We start from the raw sequence: 18,067 nt of genomic DNA on the forward strand, positions 1-18,067 counted from the left end.
TTTTTTTTTGTAGTATTTAAACACTTGCATCAGAAATATTTGTTTATGATGTAGATTATTATTTACCAGTGTTTTATAATTTGGAGATAAATAATTATATATTAATAGGTAATGTTTGTTTTTAATATATTATACCGGTATTCCTAATTATAAAACATTAATATTATAAGTTTCCCACAAAAGATAGTGTTTATAGTTTTGTTTTACTAATTTACATATTTAAATATATGTCTATTAATGTTATGATTTAATAGTTAAATTTTTATCTTACTCTCGTAATTATTGCGTATAATTTTGTCGCATATAGTGTTCCCAATTTTTTATTCCTAAGGTTGGCAGCTATGAAATAAGTAGATTGAAATGTTCAAAATATTTTTATGTAGAGAGCTCTTTTTGTCAATCTCTTAAAGAAATCTACAACCTCTTGTTGCTGTCAGAATGCATTAGGGGTCGATTCTGAGAGGTTCCGCTGTATAATTGTGATAGTCACAATGGCTCAGTGTTTTAGACACTGAACTGTTATTATGAAGAGCTGATGTTCGATCCCCAGTGGCGGCTTGAAGTCCACCCAGCTTGAGGTTATTGGGAAGTAAAGGTGGTCTCTGCAAAATGCTTATCACATTGCCGCAATCATGCTGTTGGTCATGAAATTGTGAAGCTTGACCCTCTATAACCCCCTGGCCCTCAATAGGCTATTGCAGAAATGCTTTTTTTTTTGTGTGTGTGTTAGATAAGCTTGTTAATTTTGTGAAGAATTGCAATGCCCAGAATGCATATCATTTTACTCAAGTTACCATTAATGCTAAAAATAATAAAATATACCTGGTAAAGTCAGGGAAATTTTTTTTCTTCCTGAAATTGAGTGGGACCCCTATTATAGTTAATAAAAAAAAATTCTTTTTTACTGCAAGTCTCTGAACGAATTTAGTCCCGCAGTGGACTGATCGTTAAGACACGGTTCCCAGCAGATCACCGAAGTCAAGCATCACTGGCTACGGTCAGTGTGCGGGTGGGTGACCACTTGGATCAGTCTGCGTAGGGACCGAGGGTGTGCGGTATTGGTCCTCGTTAAACTGTGCTACCGTAAAGTGCTCGACTTCGCGCGCAGGTAGTCGGGCTACCGAAGCGGAGGTGCCATCCCTTCCGCAGAGGATCAAAATTGTGATGGCATGTCTTCGGATCATCCTCCGGGATGTTTCCCAGACCGTCGCCAATAGCCCATTGTGCAGCTCTAGTGCGACGTAAATTAACAACAACAACTGAACGAATTTAATCTTTCTTTTGCTGAATGATTAAATGAACTTTGAATAATAAATAAATTTTTGTATTTTATTGATTTTAGAGATAAATTACCTCCCAGACCTCCTGGACAAAGAACAGAACCTGAATCCACTACAGGAGTATGTATACTTAGTTAGACTGCTACATCATTATTATTTCTTTACGACAAACAAATTGTTCGTAATAAAATAAAATTTACTTGATTAAATTATCCTAAAATTTTTCATTGCGTGAGCAGAGGTTTAGTTCTCAAGTCTATTAGAATAAAATTAAAGCTTAAAAATTTTGCTGTTACCATTGCAACTTTACAGTTTTGTTTTTTAAATTCCTATCCAACTTTTGAATACTATATAATAAACTGTTTTCTTTATGTATTTTTTTTAAACTGTATGTGTTGCCAGATTGTTTTGTAATAGTGTGTAAATTCCTTATTAAAGTTTTATATTAAGTTATTTATGCTCTATAATAATATAAAAGTAGATACAACTCACTTACTGCCTATTAAATGCAAAACAGTTAAGTTATATACAGTTTTCAATATGATTTCATAAAGTTTTTCAATTTGTTTTTCATAAAATTATAATTTACTCAGTTAGTTAATACTATAGGATTACTTTATAATAAAAGAATACCACTTTTAGTTTTAAGTCCTTAGCTTCGATTAATAATAAAAATCAAATCGTAATTGTAGAGAATAATATTTAGAAAAAATAATTTATATATGTATTATAATATATGTGTATATATATATATGTATATATGGGCAATTCCACAAAAGTGTCAACTTTTAATTGAAATTTTTTTTTTATGAATTGCATATTTCAATTTTAAAAATATGTTCTAAAATAGCCAAAGTCTACATATTGCCATTTCATTTTTGATAATTTTAAATTATTTGAATCTGGCAGCATTCTAAAGTAATCACATGGCTGACAAGTGAATTGTTCACATTTGTGCTCAAATTGTTTTCTTGAAAAATACTTATAAAATAAAAGAAATGTATCTTTCTATTGCAATATTTTGATAAAAATATGCATATAGAACAGAGTTTAAACATTTTAAGTTTAATATATAAAATAAAAGTAACTTCTTTTACGTCATTCCGTCACATGTCTTAATAATGCATAAATTTCCTGAGAACGAAGATAAGATGTGACATTGGCAAGTTAGATATAAAACCTCTTCAGAGACAACCTAATTTTCAAACTGTTGAAATTTTTACTAATTCTTACATAAATATTAATCCTGTTTATCTGTTACATTCTGTTTATCATTTACATATTAATAAAACATTTTTTAAATGAAGGCTTTCTTCTACTAAACTTTTTGTCATTCCGTCACGGTCATTCCGTCACAGCAAATAGATGTTAATAACTGCTAGCCAACCTGAGGTTAATTTTCCAAATTCACATTTTACATTGCTTACACATTATACTAAAAGTATAAAATAGTTCAGAAAAATAATAGCTGCAAAATTCGCAGAAACTACCAGTTCTAAGCGGCATGCCAAAAGCTTGGTTGCCAAAATGTCATTCCGTCACGCAAATAAAAAGTTCGTAAAATTAAAAGTAAAAAAGATAGAAAATCCTGTTTTTTTAGTTTATAAAGTGCATTATGCCAATAATAATGATATGCACGAGAAAAAAAAATTTTATTTCAAATTAGATACATAGAAACTTCAATTAATTGTTATTTTGCAAGTCAAAATGTCATTCCGTCACATATGGAATTGCCCATATATATATATATGTACAAAGCATTGAAAAAATTTTACATCGAGAAACAAAACATTTTGGGCAATTGTTGTTGTCGTCGTCCCCCACTATATATTGACATTATATTAAAAACATCTTGGTTCAAAAATTATAACTTTTCTTAAGTATAATTAATTGCATTTTTCATACCATAAGATTTCTAATAAAAATTATTCATTGTAAAGAATATTAACCTGAGGTGTGATTCTTAATTTATCATAGCATGGTTAAGCATAATCTCTAAGTTCTGGTTCATTTTTTTAGCATTAATTATTTTAATGTACCCTAATAAATGAATAATTTTATTGTAATCATCATTTTATTATAATCTTTATTTTTATGCAAATTATCTGGCCTAACCGAATATTTAGCTAGATTGACCTACAACTGAATATTTAGTAAATTCCTAGTAATTAAATATGAAAACTTATTCTTTCAAAGTTTTTTTTTTTATATCGCAAACTTTTTTTTTCACAATTTTTTTTTTTAAATATGAAATAAAACTGAACTGAACTAAAAAAATTTCGAGCAATAAAAATTAGTTTATTTCATAAAAACTGATAATTTTTAATAACTAATGTAAATTGATGTAATTAAAATTTAAATCGCTGCAATCCTGCCCGGATATTCAAAATATCATATCAAAAGTTCAGCATTTGTAATGATAATTTGATTTATAAAAATAAAATAATAAATTCTTATAAATTAAAAAATATGCTTAATGTTTTACGAGCCATAATCTACAATAAGTGCTTTATGGAAACAGAAACCTCACTTTTCGATCATAAAAACAATGTCCTTAAATAAGTTAAGTGCATTTCAGCTTGATATCTATGTATGATATGCATATATATATATATCAATTTAATTTATCTTGAATTGTTTGGAAGTTTTTGTTTAAGTAACAATAGTTACTAATTATTTTGTTTTAAAAGTAAAACTTGTTGATTTGTAAATTTTAAAAATACCCTCCTTAGAAAAAAGTAGGGTTAAAAGAAAAAAACATTTTTTTTTTTAAGCTGGGTTCCTTTAGCAAACCTTAAGATTGGGGCTTAAAACTTTTGGGCCTGTGAGCCATAATTCTGCCAGTTAATTTAGACAACAGAAATTAGTCATAGGAGGGATATAATTAATTTTCGCTTCAAATTGTGATTCCCAACATGTTAGCATTTTGTTAGGTACAGCATTTTAAAAAATTATTATAAAATAAAAGTAATGAACGTTTGTTAATCAATTTAAAATAATTTTTTATAAATTGTTGTGATAGATCAGTTTTTTATACTTGAATCTAACTATTTGCTAAAAGCAAGATTATATTTGTTTGTAATTAATGTAGCATTATCATTAGTAATTTTGTCCTTTTTACTACCAAAATTACTAATTTTATTTTTTTGAATACCTTTTTTTTCTTTTCTTTTTTTTGTAATATGAAAAAAGATTATTATTTCTAATATTATTTAATTAGCCCTTTTCTCATATAGTATTATTAAATAGTAAATTTCAAATGAAAGCAAAAAATATTGCAATCTATCTTTATATTTGTTCTACATTTTTATGTAAGACAAATTATGTTTGTACTTCTAGAGAAAATAATTAAATACATTCAATTCAAAATACTTGGATAGTACAGAAATGAAATCAATGTAATTTAATAAGTTACTTAAGCATAAGTTATTCTGTATTATTGAATCTTATTACCTCATAATAAATAAGTTTAACCAAATAATAATAAATAAAAAAAAATAGCTTAAATTATTTTACTTATTATTTTATACAAATTTGCCAATTACTAAATACACTGTTCTCTTTTAATGGCTTATTATTGTATTTTTATTAATTTATTAAAAAAAAATTCTATTTGTAGCCTACATTTCCCGGATTTGGAATTGGTGAAGGTGGCTTTCATATGTCATTTGGAATTGGTGCCTTCCCATTTGGATTTTTTGCATCCACTTTTAATTTAGGTGATCATCGTGCTGCACCCAGTAAGAATGCTTCTATTACTCACACCATTATATGGTTGTAGCAAATCTAATGTCAGTAGCTAATTATTTTAAATGTTGATTGCATTTAACTTTAATAATTTATGATTTTTTATAAGTTCAATTACAAAGCAAAGATTTAAATTTCTCATTTATTCATAATTATGAGCTTTCATTTACTTAATTTGTTAATATTTCAGTAGTGTTTTCAAATGTTTCGTAACCACTGCCATTGTAAATGTATAGTTTTTATGTTATGTAGTTATTAGAAAATGTTTCAAATTTTTAGCTGCAGATTTCTTTATGTAGAGAACTAAGAAAACTTTTAGACAGGGTACATAGCATTTTTAAAAAGTGCTTAAAGGTGTTTATTTTTATTTTTCATTTTTTAAAAGCTCTTTAAAGGTGCTTTTTTTTATTCAGGGTTTGTAAAAGGTCCTTAATATCTTTTTTTAAAAAAATAATAATTTGTTGTATCATTTGTCGTTCTAAATTACATTCTCTGCAATATTTATCAGAAACTAGTTATTTTATCATGATTATGTTAAGTTTTTGAATTTTATTGATTTTATATTTATAAATTAAGAATTTTTTACGATAGAAAGGGGGGAATTTTCGTTACTGCACAGGTCCTAACTATTATTTATTTATTTTTTACGTAAAGTGATTAACAATATTTCTTAAGTGCTTAAAAAGTACTTAAAGGGTGCTTATTTTTTGTTGTAAAATATGGCTATGCACCTTGCTAGAGAATAATATTACAATTACACATTTATGCTGCTTTATTAAGTCTAAGTAAAGTTTAACAAGTTTAATAAAATTGTTTCATCAAAAATTATGAAAAGCAAATTTTTAAAATCAGTATATTTTATGGTACTGTATTATGTGCTACAATATTACTACTTGAAACGGAAAGATAGCATAATTGAATTTTTGCCAATTATTCTGTCACTGCTGTGATGAATCAAACTACATTAAAGAAGCAGTTCTTTCTTATAAAAGCACACTTATTTGTAATAACCTTGCAATATAAATAGAACTTTGTTGTTCCATAAATTGTCTTATGCTTTTATTTTTAATTTATCTCATTATGTTTTTAACTTTTTTATTCATGCTTTTGTTAGCCAGATATATTTTAGATATTTTTAGACATTATACTAATAATTTTTTACTATTTCTAAAGCGTATGGTTATTTATAATGTTTTGAAAATTTTGTATTAACAGCAATGAAAAAAAGTTTTTAAAAAAATCATTTTAGAAAATTGTTGATGTCAATGAATTATAAGATTTGATTTGTTTATTTTAGCTCCTGGGACTCCAGAATATGAGGAAGATCAGCTTTTATCTAAATTATTCCTTTATCTCGCATTAGTGTTTATTGCGTGGCTGTTATTTGCGTGATTATCTCCTCTGTTCTTTCTGTATAGAACATTATTAAACTTGTTATTAAATTTTTGAGTTGTATGCATTCAATGCTCCTTTTACTGTCCTGTGAATTTAGAATTTTAATTCATTTATTTCTTATGTTTATTACGTTTGAGTTTCGAATTATTTATGATATATTTGTATTTATTCAGTATTTTAAATGAGGGTTTTTAAAGTGTGTTTTCATGAAAATCCTATTTTATTCTTGCGAGAACCTATTCTCTCTCCCAATCTTGCTCAGTTTTACTAAAATTATTTTAGTTTAAAGCTTATGTTATTTTCACTGTGCCTTTCATCTTTCAAACTACATTCTGAGAAATAATTCACAGTGGAAGGGCTTTTTTCCAAGTCCAATGCCAAAAAAAAAAAAAAAAAAAAAATGGTATGGAAACTTTTATTATTAGTCTCACCATTATTATTTGGTACCAAACAATCATTTTTGTATAATGAGAATTGTATAATTTTGTACAAAATAAGATTTATAGTTGCTACTTACTGTTTATTTTTATTTACCTAGATCTTCTATCATTGAACAATTTTCATATTTATTGAACTTGATGAGTGTCTAGATTTATGAGGTTACATTTCAATATCCTAAAATTGTATATAGTATGAAAATCATGTATATTATCAATTTGAAATGCCAAACTTGCTATACATTATAAATATTTTGATGGATGTTTTTCTGTTTCAATCAAATATCTTCCTAAGTGTTATTAAATCCTAATTTATTAGTCTCAATTACAATAGATGTTTATAGAGACAATTATAATTTTGTGCAAAAATTCGCTGGCTGTAAGAAAGAAATTATAACTAATATTGGACTTTTCCTGAAGTGTTGTGTCATAAATTTATGATGAAAGTATCTGAGAACTAAAAAGTTGAAGAAATGCGAAATTTTTATTTTTTGTAAATTGAGTTTTGTTTGTTATTCATTATTATTCTGTATGATATTTCAAAAATAAAACTTAAAATAAACTTGTTTGTAATTTTGTTGGAATATTCACAACGTCGTATTCAGTTTTATATCTAGCTATTTTGAATTTTATAATAATGTTTATTTTAAATGCTAGTAATCTCAATTGTTGGTATATTGGTTTTAGTCCACTTAAAACTTGTAAATTAAAATAGAAACTGTTTATTTGTAAATAAAACATGCTTGCCTATTTTATGATTATATATTTTTAATATTTATTCTGTTGCTTGTTTCTAAGGATTTTTTTTTCACCTAGATATAAAGAAAACCAATACAAAGAAAATGTAGAATTTTTCTGATAACATTCTTTAAAAATTAGTCAAGTTTGTAAATTGATGGTGTGATTTCTAACTTGAAATCGTTAATTCATCTAAACAAAGGATCGACAAAATAATGGAAACACTTCCATACTAATACATTTTTTCATATTTCTCCCAAAATGCATAACCAATTATTTTATAGCTTCAGAAGTGTGATTTCTCATACATATCAATGAAGTCTAAGGCTTTTAGGAGTTTGAGAGATCCACAATAGTTTAGAAAACGGAAAATGTTGCCATGAAATGTAGCAATAGATTTGTAACTTGTGACAGTTTAAAAAAGAAACTAATTTTTTGCTATGACTTATGTAATAAAATTGCACACATTTTTTAGAACAGTATAAAATCTTTGCTCTAGAAATTTGAGAAAAATTTGTTTTAAAACTGTGCAAGATACAAGTAATTAAAGTAGTTCTTTTATACTGCTCATGCTTGAGGGAAAAATTTTTAATTTTGTAGTGAATTGTATTAGGTAACAAATGATAAAAAACGATTTGAATATCTTAAGAATTAAAAAGTTTCAAGCAATTTTCTAAGTAGTTTTCATATTCTTTAAAAGAAAGCTCAAGATTATATGGGATTTTCTGCAAATATTTTGTATCATAAGGCAGAATTTAATAACAAATGATATACCTTACAATAAATGTTCATGCACCGAAATGTGATATAATGAAGAGAGGATGCAAGTAAAAAAAAGATACTTTTAGGGGGGATATTCCCCAGCACTGCCAGTATAACTTTTAATGAAAACCCCTTATTTTGAGCATTTTTTAAAAAACTGCTTAGAAAATTGCTTGAAACTTTTTAAATTAAGATATTCAAATCTGACTTTTTTTTAATTAGTTGCAAAATATGATTCACTACAAAATTTAGAAAAAATTTTCAATTTTTTTATGTTCATGTGCAGTGTAAAAAGAGTAACTTAATATATGCAGTATGAATAAAATAACTCAGTATAATAAGAATAAGCCAAATACAATTGTATTTTTTTCATAAAAACAATTTTGAATATCTTAAAAATCAAAAGTTTCAAGCAATTTTCTGAGTACTTAAAAGAAAGCTCAAAATGATAAAAGGTTTTCTACAAATATTATTTGTATCATAAGACAGAATTTAATGACAATACCGTACAATAAATGTTCACACACCAAAATGTGATTTAATAAATAAAGAAAGCATGTGAAAAATAAAAGATATTTTTATGGAGCTTAATCCCCAACAATGCCAGTATCATTTTAAATAAATCTTGTTTAGTATAAAATGAGATATGTGGAAAACCCCTTATCATTTTGAGCTTTTTTTTAAATAAAAAGTACAAAAGCTCCTTATTAAATTGCTTGAAACATTTTAAACTCTTAAGATATTCAAATCTTTTTTTTTTATCAGTGAACAAATACGATTCACTGCAAAATTAAGAGGAAAAATATTTTCAAAAGTAACTGCTTATAGCTGGGGCAGTTATAAAAGAATTTTTTCTCAAATTTTAAATTGTCCTAAAAATTTTGTTTAATTCTGTTGAATAATTATAAAAAATAAATTGAATATTACAAAAAAACATAATTCAAAAAAATTAGTTTTTTATAAGAATGAGCAATCTGGGAAATATGACTCCAATTGTTGGGTCAGGAGAGAGCTCGGAAGTTTGGACTCCTTAATGTTAATTTTACATATTTCGATATGTCTCGGGAACTTTTTAAGCGCATCGAAAAAAATTTTCCACGCAAATATGAAATTTGTTTATATAAAGATAATTCTATGCAAAAAAATAACTTTCAGTAATTATTTATTGCTTTATTTAAGAATGGTCGCAGAAATTTGAATTGTATGGTATACAATTTTTTACATCATTTGAAAGAATGTAATTTTATAAAGCAAAATACAAAATTTGTGGAAAATCGGTCTTATAGTTTCTATGAAATCTAATTTCAAAAAAGTCAGACACCTAAAATTCGATTTCTCTGAAACTGTTCGATCGATTTTGCTATATAAATCTTTAAAATGATAAATAATAATTTCTAATTTTTCTTTAAAATGATACGAAAATTTGTGTACCAACAATTCAAATTTTATTCGATCATTCTTAAATAAAAAATATTTACAGAAAGTTATTTTTTGCGTGGAATTATCTTTAGATAAACAAATTTTATAATTGTGTGTAAAAAAATTTTAATTTGCTTAAAAAGTTCTCGATGTATAGCGAAATTTTCAAAAAGTATAAGTAACATTTAGGGGTCCAAACTTTGGAGAGCTCACCCTCCACCTGACAAACTATCCGATATTTCCCTGAGCCCAGATTGCGCGGCTGCCCCCCATATTTTGGGGATTAGAAATCTTAATCCGTTGAAAAAAAATTTGAGGTCACCCCTTCGAAGGGATGACCTCAATAATGCTAAAAAACTCTCCCGACTCATTCTTAATGGTTCGATTGATCCATCAAGAATGAGTTCTAGAAAGTGAAGATCCGATCATTGGATCAAAAATCATTCCCGGCTGTCAGTTTTTTTTTTTTTTTTTTTTTTGGTGTCCTAAAGATTAAACATACAGAGGTTAAATCATTACCGAGTTTTGTCGTCCAATCGTAATCAGCGTTTTTGCGTAAAATAAAGACAGAAAGGCAATGCTACACCAATTACTATACCGTTAAATAGGTTGTGTATCTCCCGCAGATTGCATTTTTGTCTTGGCCACCACGATCTCCAAATCTTACCCCATGCGATTTTTTGCAGTGAGTGTTCTGAAAAGCTCACTTTTATGTGCTTTAAGTCCAACGATATGGTTGATTTGAAAATCCATAGCTCAACTTCCATCGATAGCAGTTTGCGAGCTGATTTCACAACTGAATATATTTTCTGCTGCACTTTAATTAGCGTTTTTAAAGTAAAGTTCTTAAACAGTTAATATTGTGTTCTTTGTAGAGGAAAATAGTGATGGCATGTCTAAATTAAAATCATTTTGCAACTCTAGTGCGATGAAATAAAGTGCCTACCTAAAATATTTGCTTTACATTGGAGAGGAAGGCTGGTAGGGCACTGGGACCCTTGCCTGAGAGGTAAGTCTACCAGCCGATTACTCCCCGTGTACAAAATGAAGACTTGCGCATGCTAAATCTGTCAGGGTCACAAATTCCTCCAAGTTCAATTAATAAATCAATACCTCTGGGAGTACTGGAATGGAAATTGATCGTTCTCTGGTTCAGGTCAAAATTACGATCTCAGGATGGATGGATGGTGTGCGAATGTGTCCTCCTTGTAATGCGGGATGTGACACATGTATGTTGTCTTTGGATCATCCTCGGGGATTTTTCCCAGACCGCCGCCAATAGCCCGTTGTGCAGTTCTAGGGCGACGACAACACTGCATGTGAACCTGATTTGCGAGATTTTTAGTGAGCAAATGCATTTTATCAATCAAAAGTTCCCATTTGCATCTCGGAATTCGCCTATGCGAGTGTTTTATTTACACTGTGAACGGTGCTTCAGTTAGAATAAAGCTATCACATATCAACTGTATTAACTTAACTGTTAACTGCAATGTTTTACATATCTCATCGCTTTAATATTTGTTTATATTGTGCGTCCTGTTGTTTTTGTTGCACTGAAAGTTAATCCTGTTAATTCATATTTTATTTATAAAAACATTAAAATAATGTGCATAAAATGCATCATAAAAAATGGCTCTCTAAAAATATATCTCATGAACAATGTATTTGATATTTATCGACATTTTGGATAGGCCTAGGAAACTGTTCAATATTTACAAACTATTGGAACATTATATATTATTTTAACTGCCCTGTTTTATTTAAGATAGAAATAAATATATCTTGTATTAATTGAACTATTATTATAAATGATGGATTCCTGTTACTCTTATAAAAGTAAAAACGATTCTTCTGTTCCCCCTCCACCTGGTGTTGACGACGATTTTCCAAAACGTGAATCAAAATATGACAGCCGTCCTCGGTATTCTTCTCGGAATGATGTCGATTATCGAGAATTAACTCGTCATGAGAGAAGTCGAGAATCTAGACACGAAAGAGATCGAGATGATTATTCTCGGTCATCTTACAGCGAGGATCGTCGCAACTATGAAGGTTATCGAGACTCAAAAGAATCAGATGAATCTCATCGTGGAAGAAGCAGGGATTCCGATAGTCGTTATGAAAGGCGTTACAGAGATCGAAGTCGAGATCGTGATAGAAGTAGAGATAGAGACAGAAGTCGAGATCGTGACAGAAGTCGGGATCGAGAGAAAAGCCGCGACAGAGATCGCGCGAAAGACCGATCTCGTGACAGATATCGAGATAGAGATAAAGCAGATCGTGAACCTGAGTTTCGGGATGATATTCCTAACAATACAATATTAATTTTAGGAATTCCTCCTAATATTACTGAAGAAGATATTAAAAATGAGGCAGTGCGAAATACTCTATATCCTCAAGAAATAGTTCTACCTAGAAAAAAGCATACTGGCGAATCCAAAGGCTATGCGTTTGTTGAATTTAGAATGTTATCTGATGCCGTGAGGTGGAAAGAACTTACTCAGGGGATTTTATACTTTGGTCCATCGCCAGCTACATTACATTATCATCTTCAAAAAGATTCATCAAGCGAAAGAAGTTCTTCTAATAGGGTTGATTGGACATGTATCAAATGTGGTGTCAACAACTTTCGTAAGCGAGATCTGTGTTTTAAGTGCAATGCTCCAAGAGAAGAAGCAGAGTTGAACAATCTTGGCGGAGAAGGTGTTGAAGAAATTGGCAATACCCCATCCAATACATTACTTTTTCGAAATTTAGATATCCTAACAACTGAAGAACGTGTTCTGTCTATGCTTGGCCAAATCACAGTTCTTCCCATAAAGAATTTAAAAGTTGCTAAAGATACTCTTACTCATACTTCAAGAGGTTTTGCATACGTTGAACTTCATTCAATTTCTGAAGCAATGCAGTTATACGACTTGTTGTTATCGATGACTGGAAATTTTTTCGTTGATGGACGAAGAGTAACAGTTTCATACTCCAAGAGACCACTTAGTGTTATGAATACTGAGGCTAGTGCAAATGCTGCTAGTGTAGCTTTGGCTGCTGCACAGTGGACCAATCAAAATTCAAGTTACAATGCTTCAAGCAAAAATATGTTTTCTGATTCAGTGTTAAAGGAAAAACAGATGGAATCTGTTAAAAGTTTGAATTCTGGCTCGGCGGGTGGGTTTCAAAACACACCCGATATATCGACTTATCAGTACGATGAAACTTCAGGATATTATTATGACTCTGTTACTAAATATTATTATGATCCTAATTCCCAATATTATTACAATTCAGAAACAAGACAATATTTATATTGGGACATTGAAAAACAGACCTACATGTCTGTACCATCGACGGAAAATTATACTACATCTGCCCCTGCTGTTATTGAAGCATCTGCAGTCAAAGTTGAAAAAACTTCTGACGCAGTTATAACTAGTCCACCTGTTATAGCTCATGCTCCAGTATTGACTGCCAAAAAAAGTACTACAGATAAACCGAAGATTAAAATAAATCCTCAGGATAAAGTGAAAATAGCCAAAAAAGTAGCTAAAGATATGGAAAAATGGGCTAAAACATTGAACCAAAAGAAAGAAAATTCTAAACTTCTAAATGCTACATCATCAGTACAAAAACCAGTTGAAATGCCATCAAGATTATTTGACCCAACGTTTGTTTCAGAAAAGAAAAAAATAGAGATTGAGAGCGAGGACTTTGTCCTCGTGAAAGATGCACTCAATGGGAACTTTGCTTGTTCTAGTGAAAGTAAGGAGAAGACCTTGACAGCATTAGTTGCTGCTTACGGTGAAGAAAGTGATTCAGAAGTTGAAGGAGATCTGCAAGATGAAGGAACTAAAGCACAAGAATTAATGAAATTCGAAGAAGCTAAGCTAATTGATTGGGAAAAACTAGCTTGTCTCTTGTGTAAAAGACAATTTCCATCGAAGGAAGTCCTCACCAAACATGTTCAGTTATCTGACCTGCACAAACAAAATGTAGACATGTTAAAACTAACTAAATTAACTCCAAAACAGTTACAGGAACTCGAGAAAAAAGAAACTGGTTATCGAGATCGAGCAAAGGAAAGGAGGCAAAAATTCGGGCAGCCCGATATGCCACCACCTAGCCGTTTGAAAGCTAGATATTTAAAGGAACGGAAAGAAGCATTTCAGCCAGTAGAACAACCTGTTGAAGCTATTGGAAGTGACAATATAGGTAATAAAATGTTAAAGGCAATGGGGTGGAGTGAAGGACAAGGTTTGGGAAAATCTGGTCAGGGTATGTCTGGTATAATAGAAGTGCAACGGAGAGTTAAATCTGCTGGTTTAGGTATGAAAGGTGCTGCATATGGCGCAACTGCCAGTGACTCATATAAAGATGCCGTAAGAAAATCAATGCAACAAAGGTATAATGAAATAGCATGATGAACAATTTTTGTATACAAGTGTACATAGAAACTTAGAAGTATCTGTGAATGTAAAATAGAATATAATACTGTTTGTATCAATTATACATACTATTAGAAGTAATTTAAAAACTAATGGAGTATTTTATGTATTTCACATATTGTGTTATGAATGTTGGTCAGGTTTTTTAATGAAAAATCATGTATTAAAACTTTTGCACTATATTTGTGTTTAATTATTTATATAGATGTTTTAATGTTCCTCTTTTCTTTTACAATTCTCTTCTCTTTTCACAATTTAGTATTATGTTTAAAAACATAACATTGATCAAGATCAATGTTTGAAGTTTTCACTAATCAAAAAGCTGTTAAAAATCATTGTTTCTAATTGTAAATAATTATAATATATGGGACATAAGAAATTAATTCTTACATAAGGATAATTGTATAGAAACCCATGACTGGAATTATCATTGTATGTTGTGTAATATGAACTTGTGCCATTGAATCCTACTTTCATTTAACTAAAATTTAATTTTATGTTTTCTAATAATTGTTATAATAAAATAAGGTAGAGATATAAGTGTTCTGTCGTAAATTAATAATTTGGCGAGCTTTGATGCCAAATCATTAAATTACGATTAACACTTATTACTGAATCTATTTTTATGCAATAATTTAGAAAGCATAAATTGAACATTTTACTGGTTCAAAAGCACACAAACAATAAGTTTATTATAGGGAAGCACCCCTAATAGCATATGATGCATGGGTTCACTTTGCATGAGACACTTTTTATAATAAATTAAAATTATATAGGTGTTATATACATGTATAAGAAAAAGAAAAACAGTAATACAACATATTTTCAGGGGTGATTGTGAGACCAAGTCAAAATTCCGGAAAATTTCTTGAGTTAAAAAAAAAAAAACAGTTTAAATTGAAAAATTAGAAAAAAAAATTTTTTTCTTCCTTTTTCTCAATATTTCTTAGTTTACTTAAAATATATTTAAAATTTTACACATACCTATGATGACTGTTCTGTTCTGTTGTTCGCACCGGTTCTGAACAATACTGGTAAATAGGGAAGCTAGATAACAGGGATGGATGTTGAAAATAATGAAAGATCAAGGGAGAAAAGTGAAACGGATTTTATTCAAAATGGCAGAAGATGAATTTTTTTCCAAAATTCGCTCATTTTGAAATTGATTAATAGAGTGTGCGATCTTCTCACGTTAATAATTTTTTAATGCGAGAAAAGAAAAAAATAAGCGAGATTTTCGCACTGTAGTGAAAACACTGATCATATTAAATACTGTGTGGCACAAAGCTAGTTGACATTGACTAGATAGAAATTTTGCCTTTTTCTTCTATTATTGCAATTTTTCAATATTTTTTTTACTCTTTATTTAAAGTTAAATAGTTTTACCGATATCTTTACAACTTTAAGAAGCTTTTCAGTTATGTCTGTTAGGTGGATAAAGACCAAATACTGGTCTTAATCCCCCAAAAATAATAACCTTATATATAAAGACCAAATATTGGTCTTTATTTTCTGGTGTTGGTATCAATGGCTGCTAAACTTTGGCGACAACTGGGTAAAAAATAGCACTCAAAAAGCTAGAAAAAAGATCATAGACTGGAACAGATTCAAAGCCATTCTGCATATATATAGGGTGTATTTTTTTATTCATTGCATTTTATTTTATTTATTGCAAAAGTACAAAAATCAGGCTGCACAGGTACCAACATGGAAGTATTCTCAATGAGTTATTGTCAGTGGCAATAAGTCTTAATATGTGTTTTAAGTTACAACAGACTCATCCTGTAATATCACACTCAAGTGTTTCAAATATACCTTAACACTAAGTTTTATTCCATTCTCTGAAACAGTGTGCTTGCCAAGAAGGGGGGCAAACCCTGTATTTTCTAGATTCATTTAATGTTTAGATTTTTCCTGAGATTATGAAATAAAGGAATTTCATTAAATCTTAAAAAATTATATATAATATATCGTATACAGGGGTCTGTCCAGACATTTTGTGAAAGGTCCTGTTCTTGTAAAAAAACTATTCATAATTTGTGAATATAAGATAAGTGTTAAGTTACATTCTTTCAACCAGGGTCCTGCTTTTGGGAATTTGTGCAAATAGGGTCCTGTTATTGCTAAAAACCTTTTAAAGAAGTTTTTAAATGGTAAATAGATATAAGATTCTGCTCAACAATTGCTGCTACTAAATTAGAGATGCAACATACAAATATTTGGTATCTAGCCTAGACTGCTCAACACAGAATATTGATTTCGGATGAATAATGGAAACAAAATCACTCACATTCTTAATAATTTCAATTGACATATGCTAAATAACACAACTTAGTAATGTATCACTTTTAATGTGTTAGGCATTAAGTAAACTTAAGCAATTCATAAATTTATAATTATTTAAAAAATTGCCAGAAATTTTTATTTACATAATGTTCAATTAATTTTATGAATAAATATAAATTGATCAATTATTTATTTACAAAAAAAAATATGATTTAATATTAATAAGAATGTGCACGCGATGTATGTAAAAGTAGAAATATTTTTTTAGAAAACTACATTTGGAATTTAAACTTTGGGAAACTTAGTTTGCCTGGAACCGTATCCCCCCCCCAGGAAAGATTTATTCGATTAACAAAACAATAATGAAGATAAACAAATTTTTGAAGGTTCTGATAAAAAGATAAGTTTTGTGAAGGGTCCGTTAAGGACCCACAATTCTTCTAAACAGACCCCTGGTATATATTTACCTTTTTTATGAATGAATAGATTTAAACATCACAGAGCATCAAGGGAACTTTAAAAGAAGTATACAAAAATATTTGGTAAATATTATTTGTCCAATATATCCTGAAGTATTTTTTTAAAAATTTAAATAGTATCTAAATGTTACAAATTTTTTTTATTTCAACTTTGCCTGACTGCCCTTTAAAAATAGCAAGTCAATATCAGAAAAAGTATATTTTTCGAATTTTGTACTAATATATTTTTTTTAATTAAAATATGGCAGGGTAAGGCAAGTTTTTGATTGATGATGGACTGTACAGTGTCAACTATGCAACAATATCTAATTTACAACTTGAGCCTGTGTTTTAGGGATTAGTACAATATGTTTTCTAGGTTAAAACAATCACATGAAGCAAAAAAATTACACGATGAAGAAATTGAAACTCAAATTTGTAAGAGATTGACCTCTGGAGTGGATAATTGGGTGAAGCACATTTGTCAAGAGAAAAAAAATTATCACTGCTTTATTGATGAGGTCATGAGAGCCACATGATTGGAACAGTGTGTTTCACTTCCATCCCTTATACAAGGGACTTATTTTTAGGAATAGATGGGGGGTCGAAGAACGTTGGTTGAAAAAAAAGAGAAAAGGAAAAAATTCTTGACGTTCTTATTGATGGAACACTAGCGTTGTAAGATCAACACGCAGTGTTTTACTCCCATTCCTATCCTTTAAACTGCAGCCAGTTAGCAGTTTCGATTTTCTTCTTACATTGTGATGTTAGTGCTTCCAAAGTTGTCCATGACAGTTTGAGCACACATATTTTAGGCTGGGAAGAATTTTAGTTCGAATTCATATGTGATACGCCACTGTCAAAATTTATTTCTTACCTTCTTGTGCTTAAAATGCCTGTTTTCTCCGTAATAGTGGCTAAAATTGGAAGTGCAGGTATGCGATAATAAAAAATTTTAGATATGTTTTTCGTGGGGGCAGCCTTACTGAAAATTACTGTAATAACTGGAATGTTTGATATTAGAAAATAATCAGCAATCACAGTATGCACTATCACTATGGCCAATTTGTTAGTTAGTGTCATGGAAGTACAAGTTCCATTGAAGT

The 18,067-nt window shown here is 29.3% G+C and overlaps 2 protein-coding genes across 5 annotated transcripts in view; both read left to right on the forward strand.

Annotated features, from left to right (window-relative positions):
- LOC107456813 (E3 ubiquitin-protein ligase RNF185) overlaps window positions 1-7,609 on the forward strand; it is a 69,425-nt gene extending 61,816 nt beyond the window's left edge. For all 4 annotated transcript variants that reach the window (XM_071183153.1, XM_016074771.3, XM_016074773.4 and 1 more), the window contains exons 4-6: window positions 1,343-1,400; window positions 4,900-5,020; window positions 6,325-7,609. In XM_071183153.1, the coding sequence (XP_071039254.1) occupies window positions 1,343-1,400; window positions 4,900-5,020; window positions 6,325-6,419 (274 nt within the window). In that variant the 3' untranslated portion in view covers window positions 6,420-7,609. The remainder of the gene's footprint in view (window positions 1-1,342; window positions 1,401-4,899; window positions 5,021-6,324) is intronic.
- Window positions 7,610-11,259: 3,650 nt separating this feature from the next.
- LOC107456811 (RNA-binding protein 5) lies at window positions 11,260-14,399 on the forward strand. Its single transcript, XM_016074769.4, has one exon. It carries the CDS (start codon window positions 11,587-11,589, stop codon window positions 14,191-14,193), a length of 2,607 nt encoding a protein of 868 aa, XP_015930255.1. The 5' UTR covers window positions 11,260-11,586; the 3' UTR covers window positions 14,194-14,399.
- Window positions 14,400-18,067: the final 3,668 nt, after the last annotated feature.

Source organism: Parasteatoda tepidariorum, chromosome 7, assembly GCF_043381705.1.
Source record: "Parasteatoda tepidariorum isolate YZ-2023 chromosome 7, CAS_Ptep_4.0, whole genome shotgun sequence".
Lineage (NCBI taxonomy): Eukaryota > Metazoa > Arthropoda > Arachnida > Araneae > Theridiidae > Parasteatoda > Parasteatoda tepidariorum.

Excerpts from the sequence above, each read along its gene's own strand:
- LOC107456811 (XM_016074769.4), top strand. The coding sequence starts at position 11,587 with ATGATGGATTCCTGTTACTCTTATAAAAGTAAAAACGATTCTTCTGTT.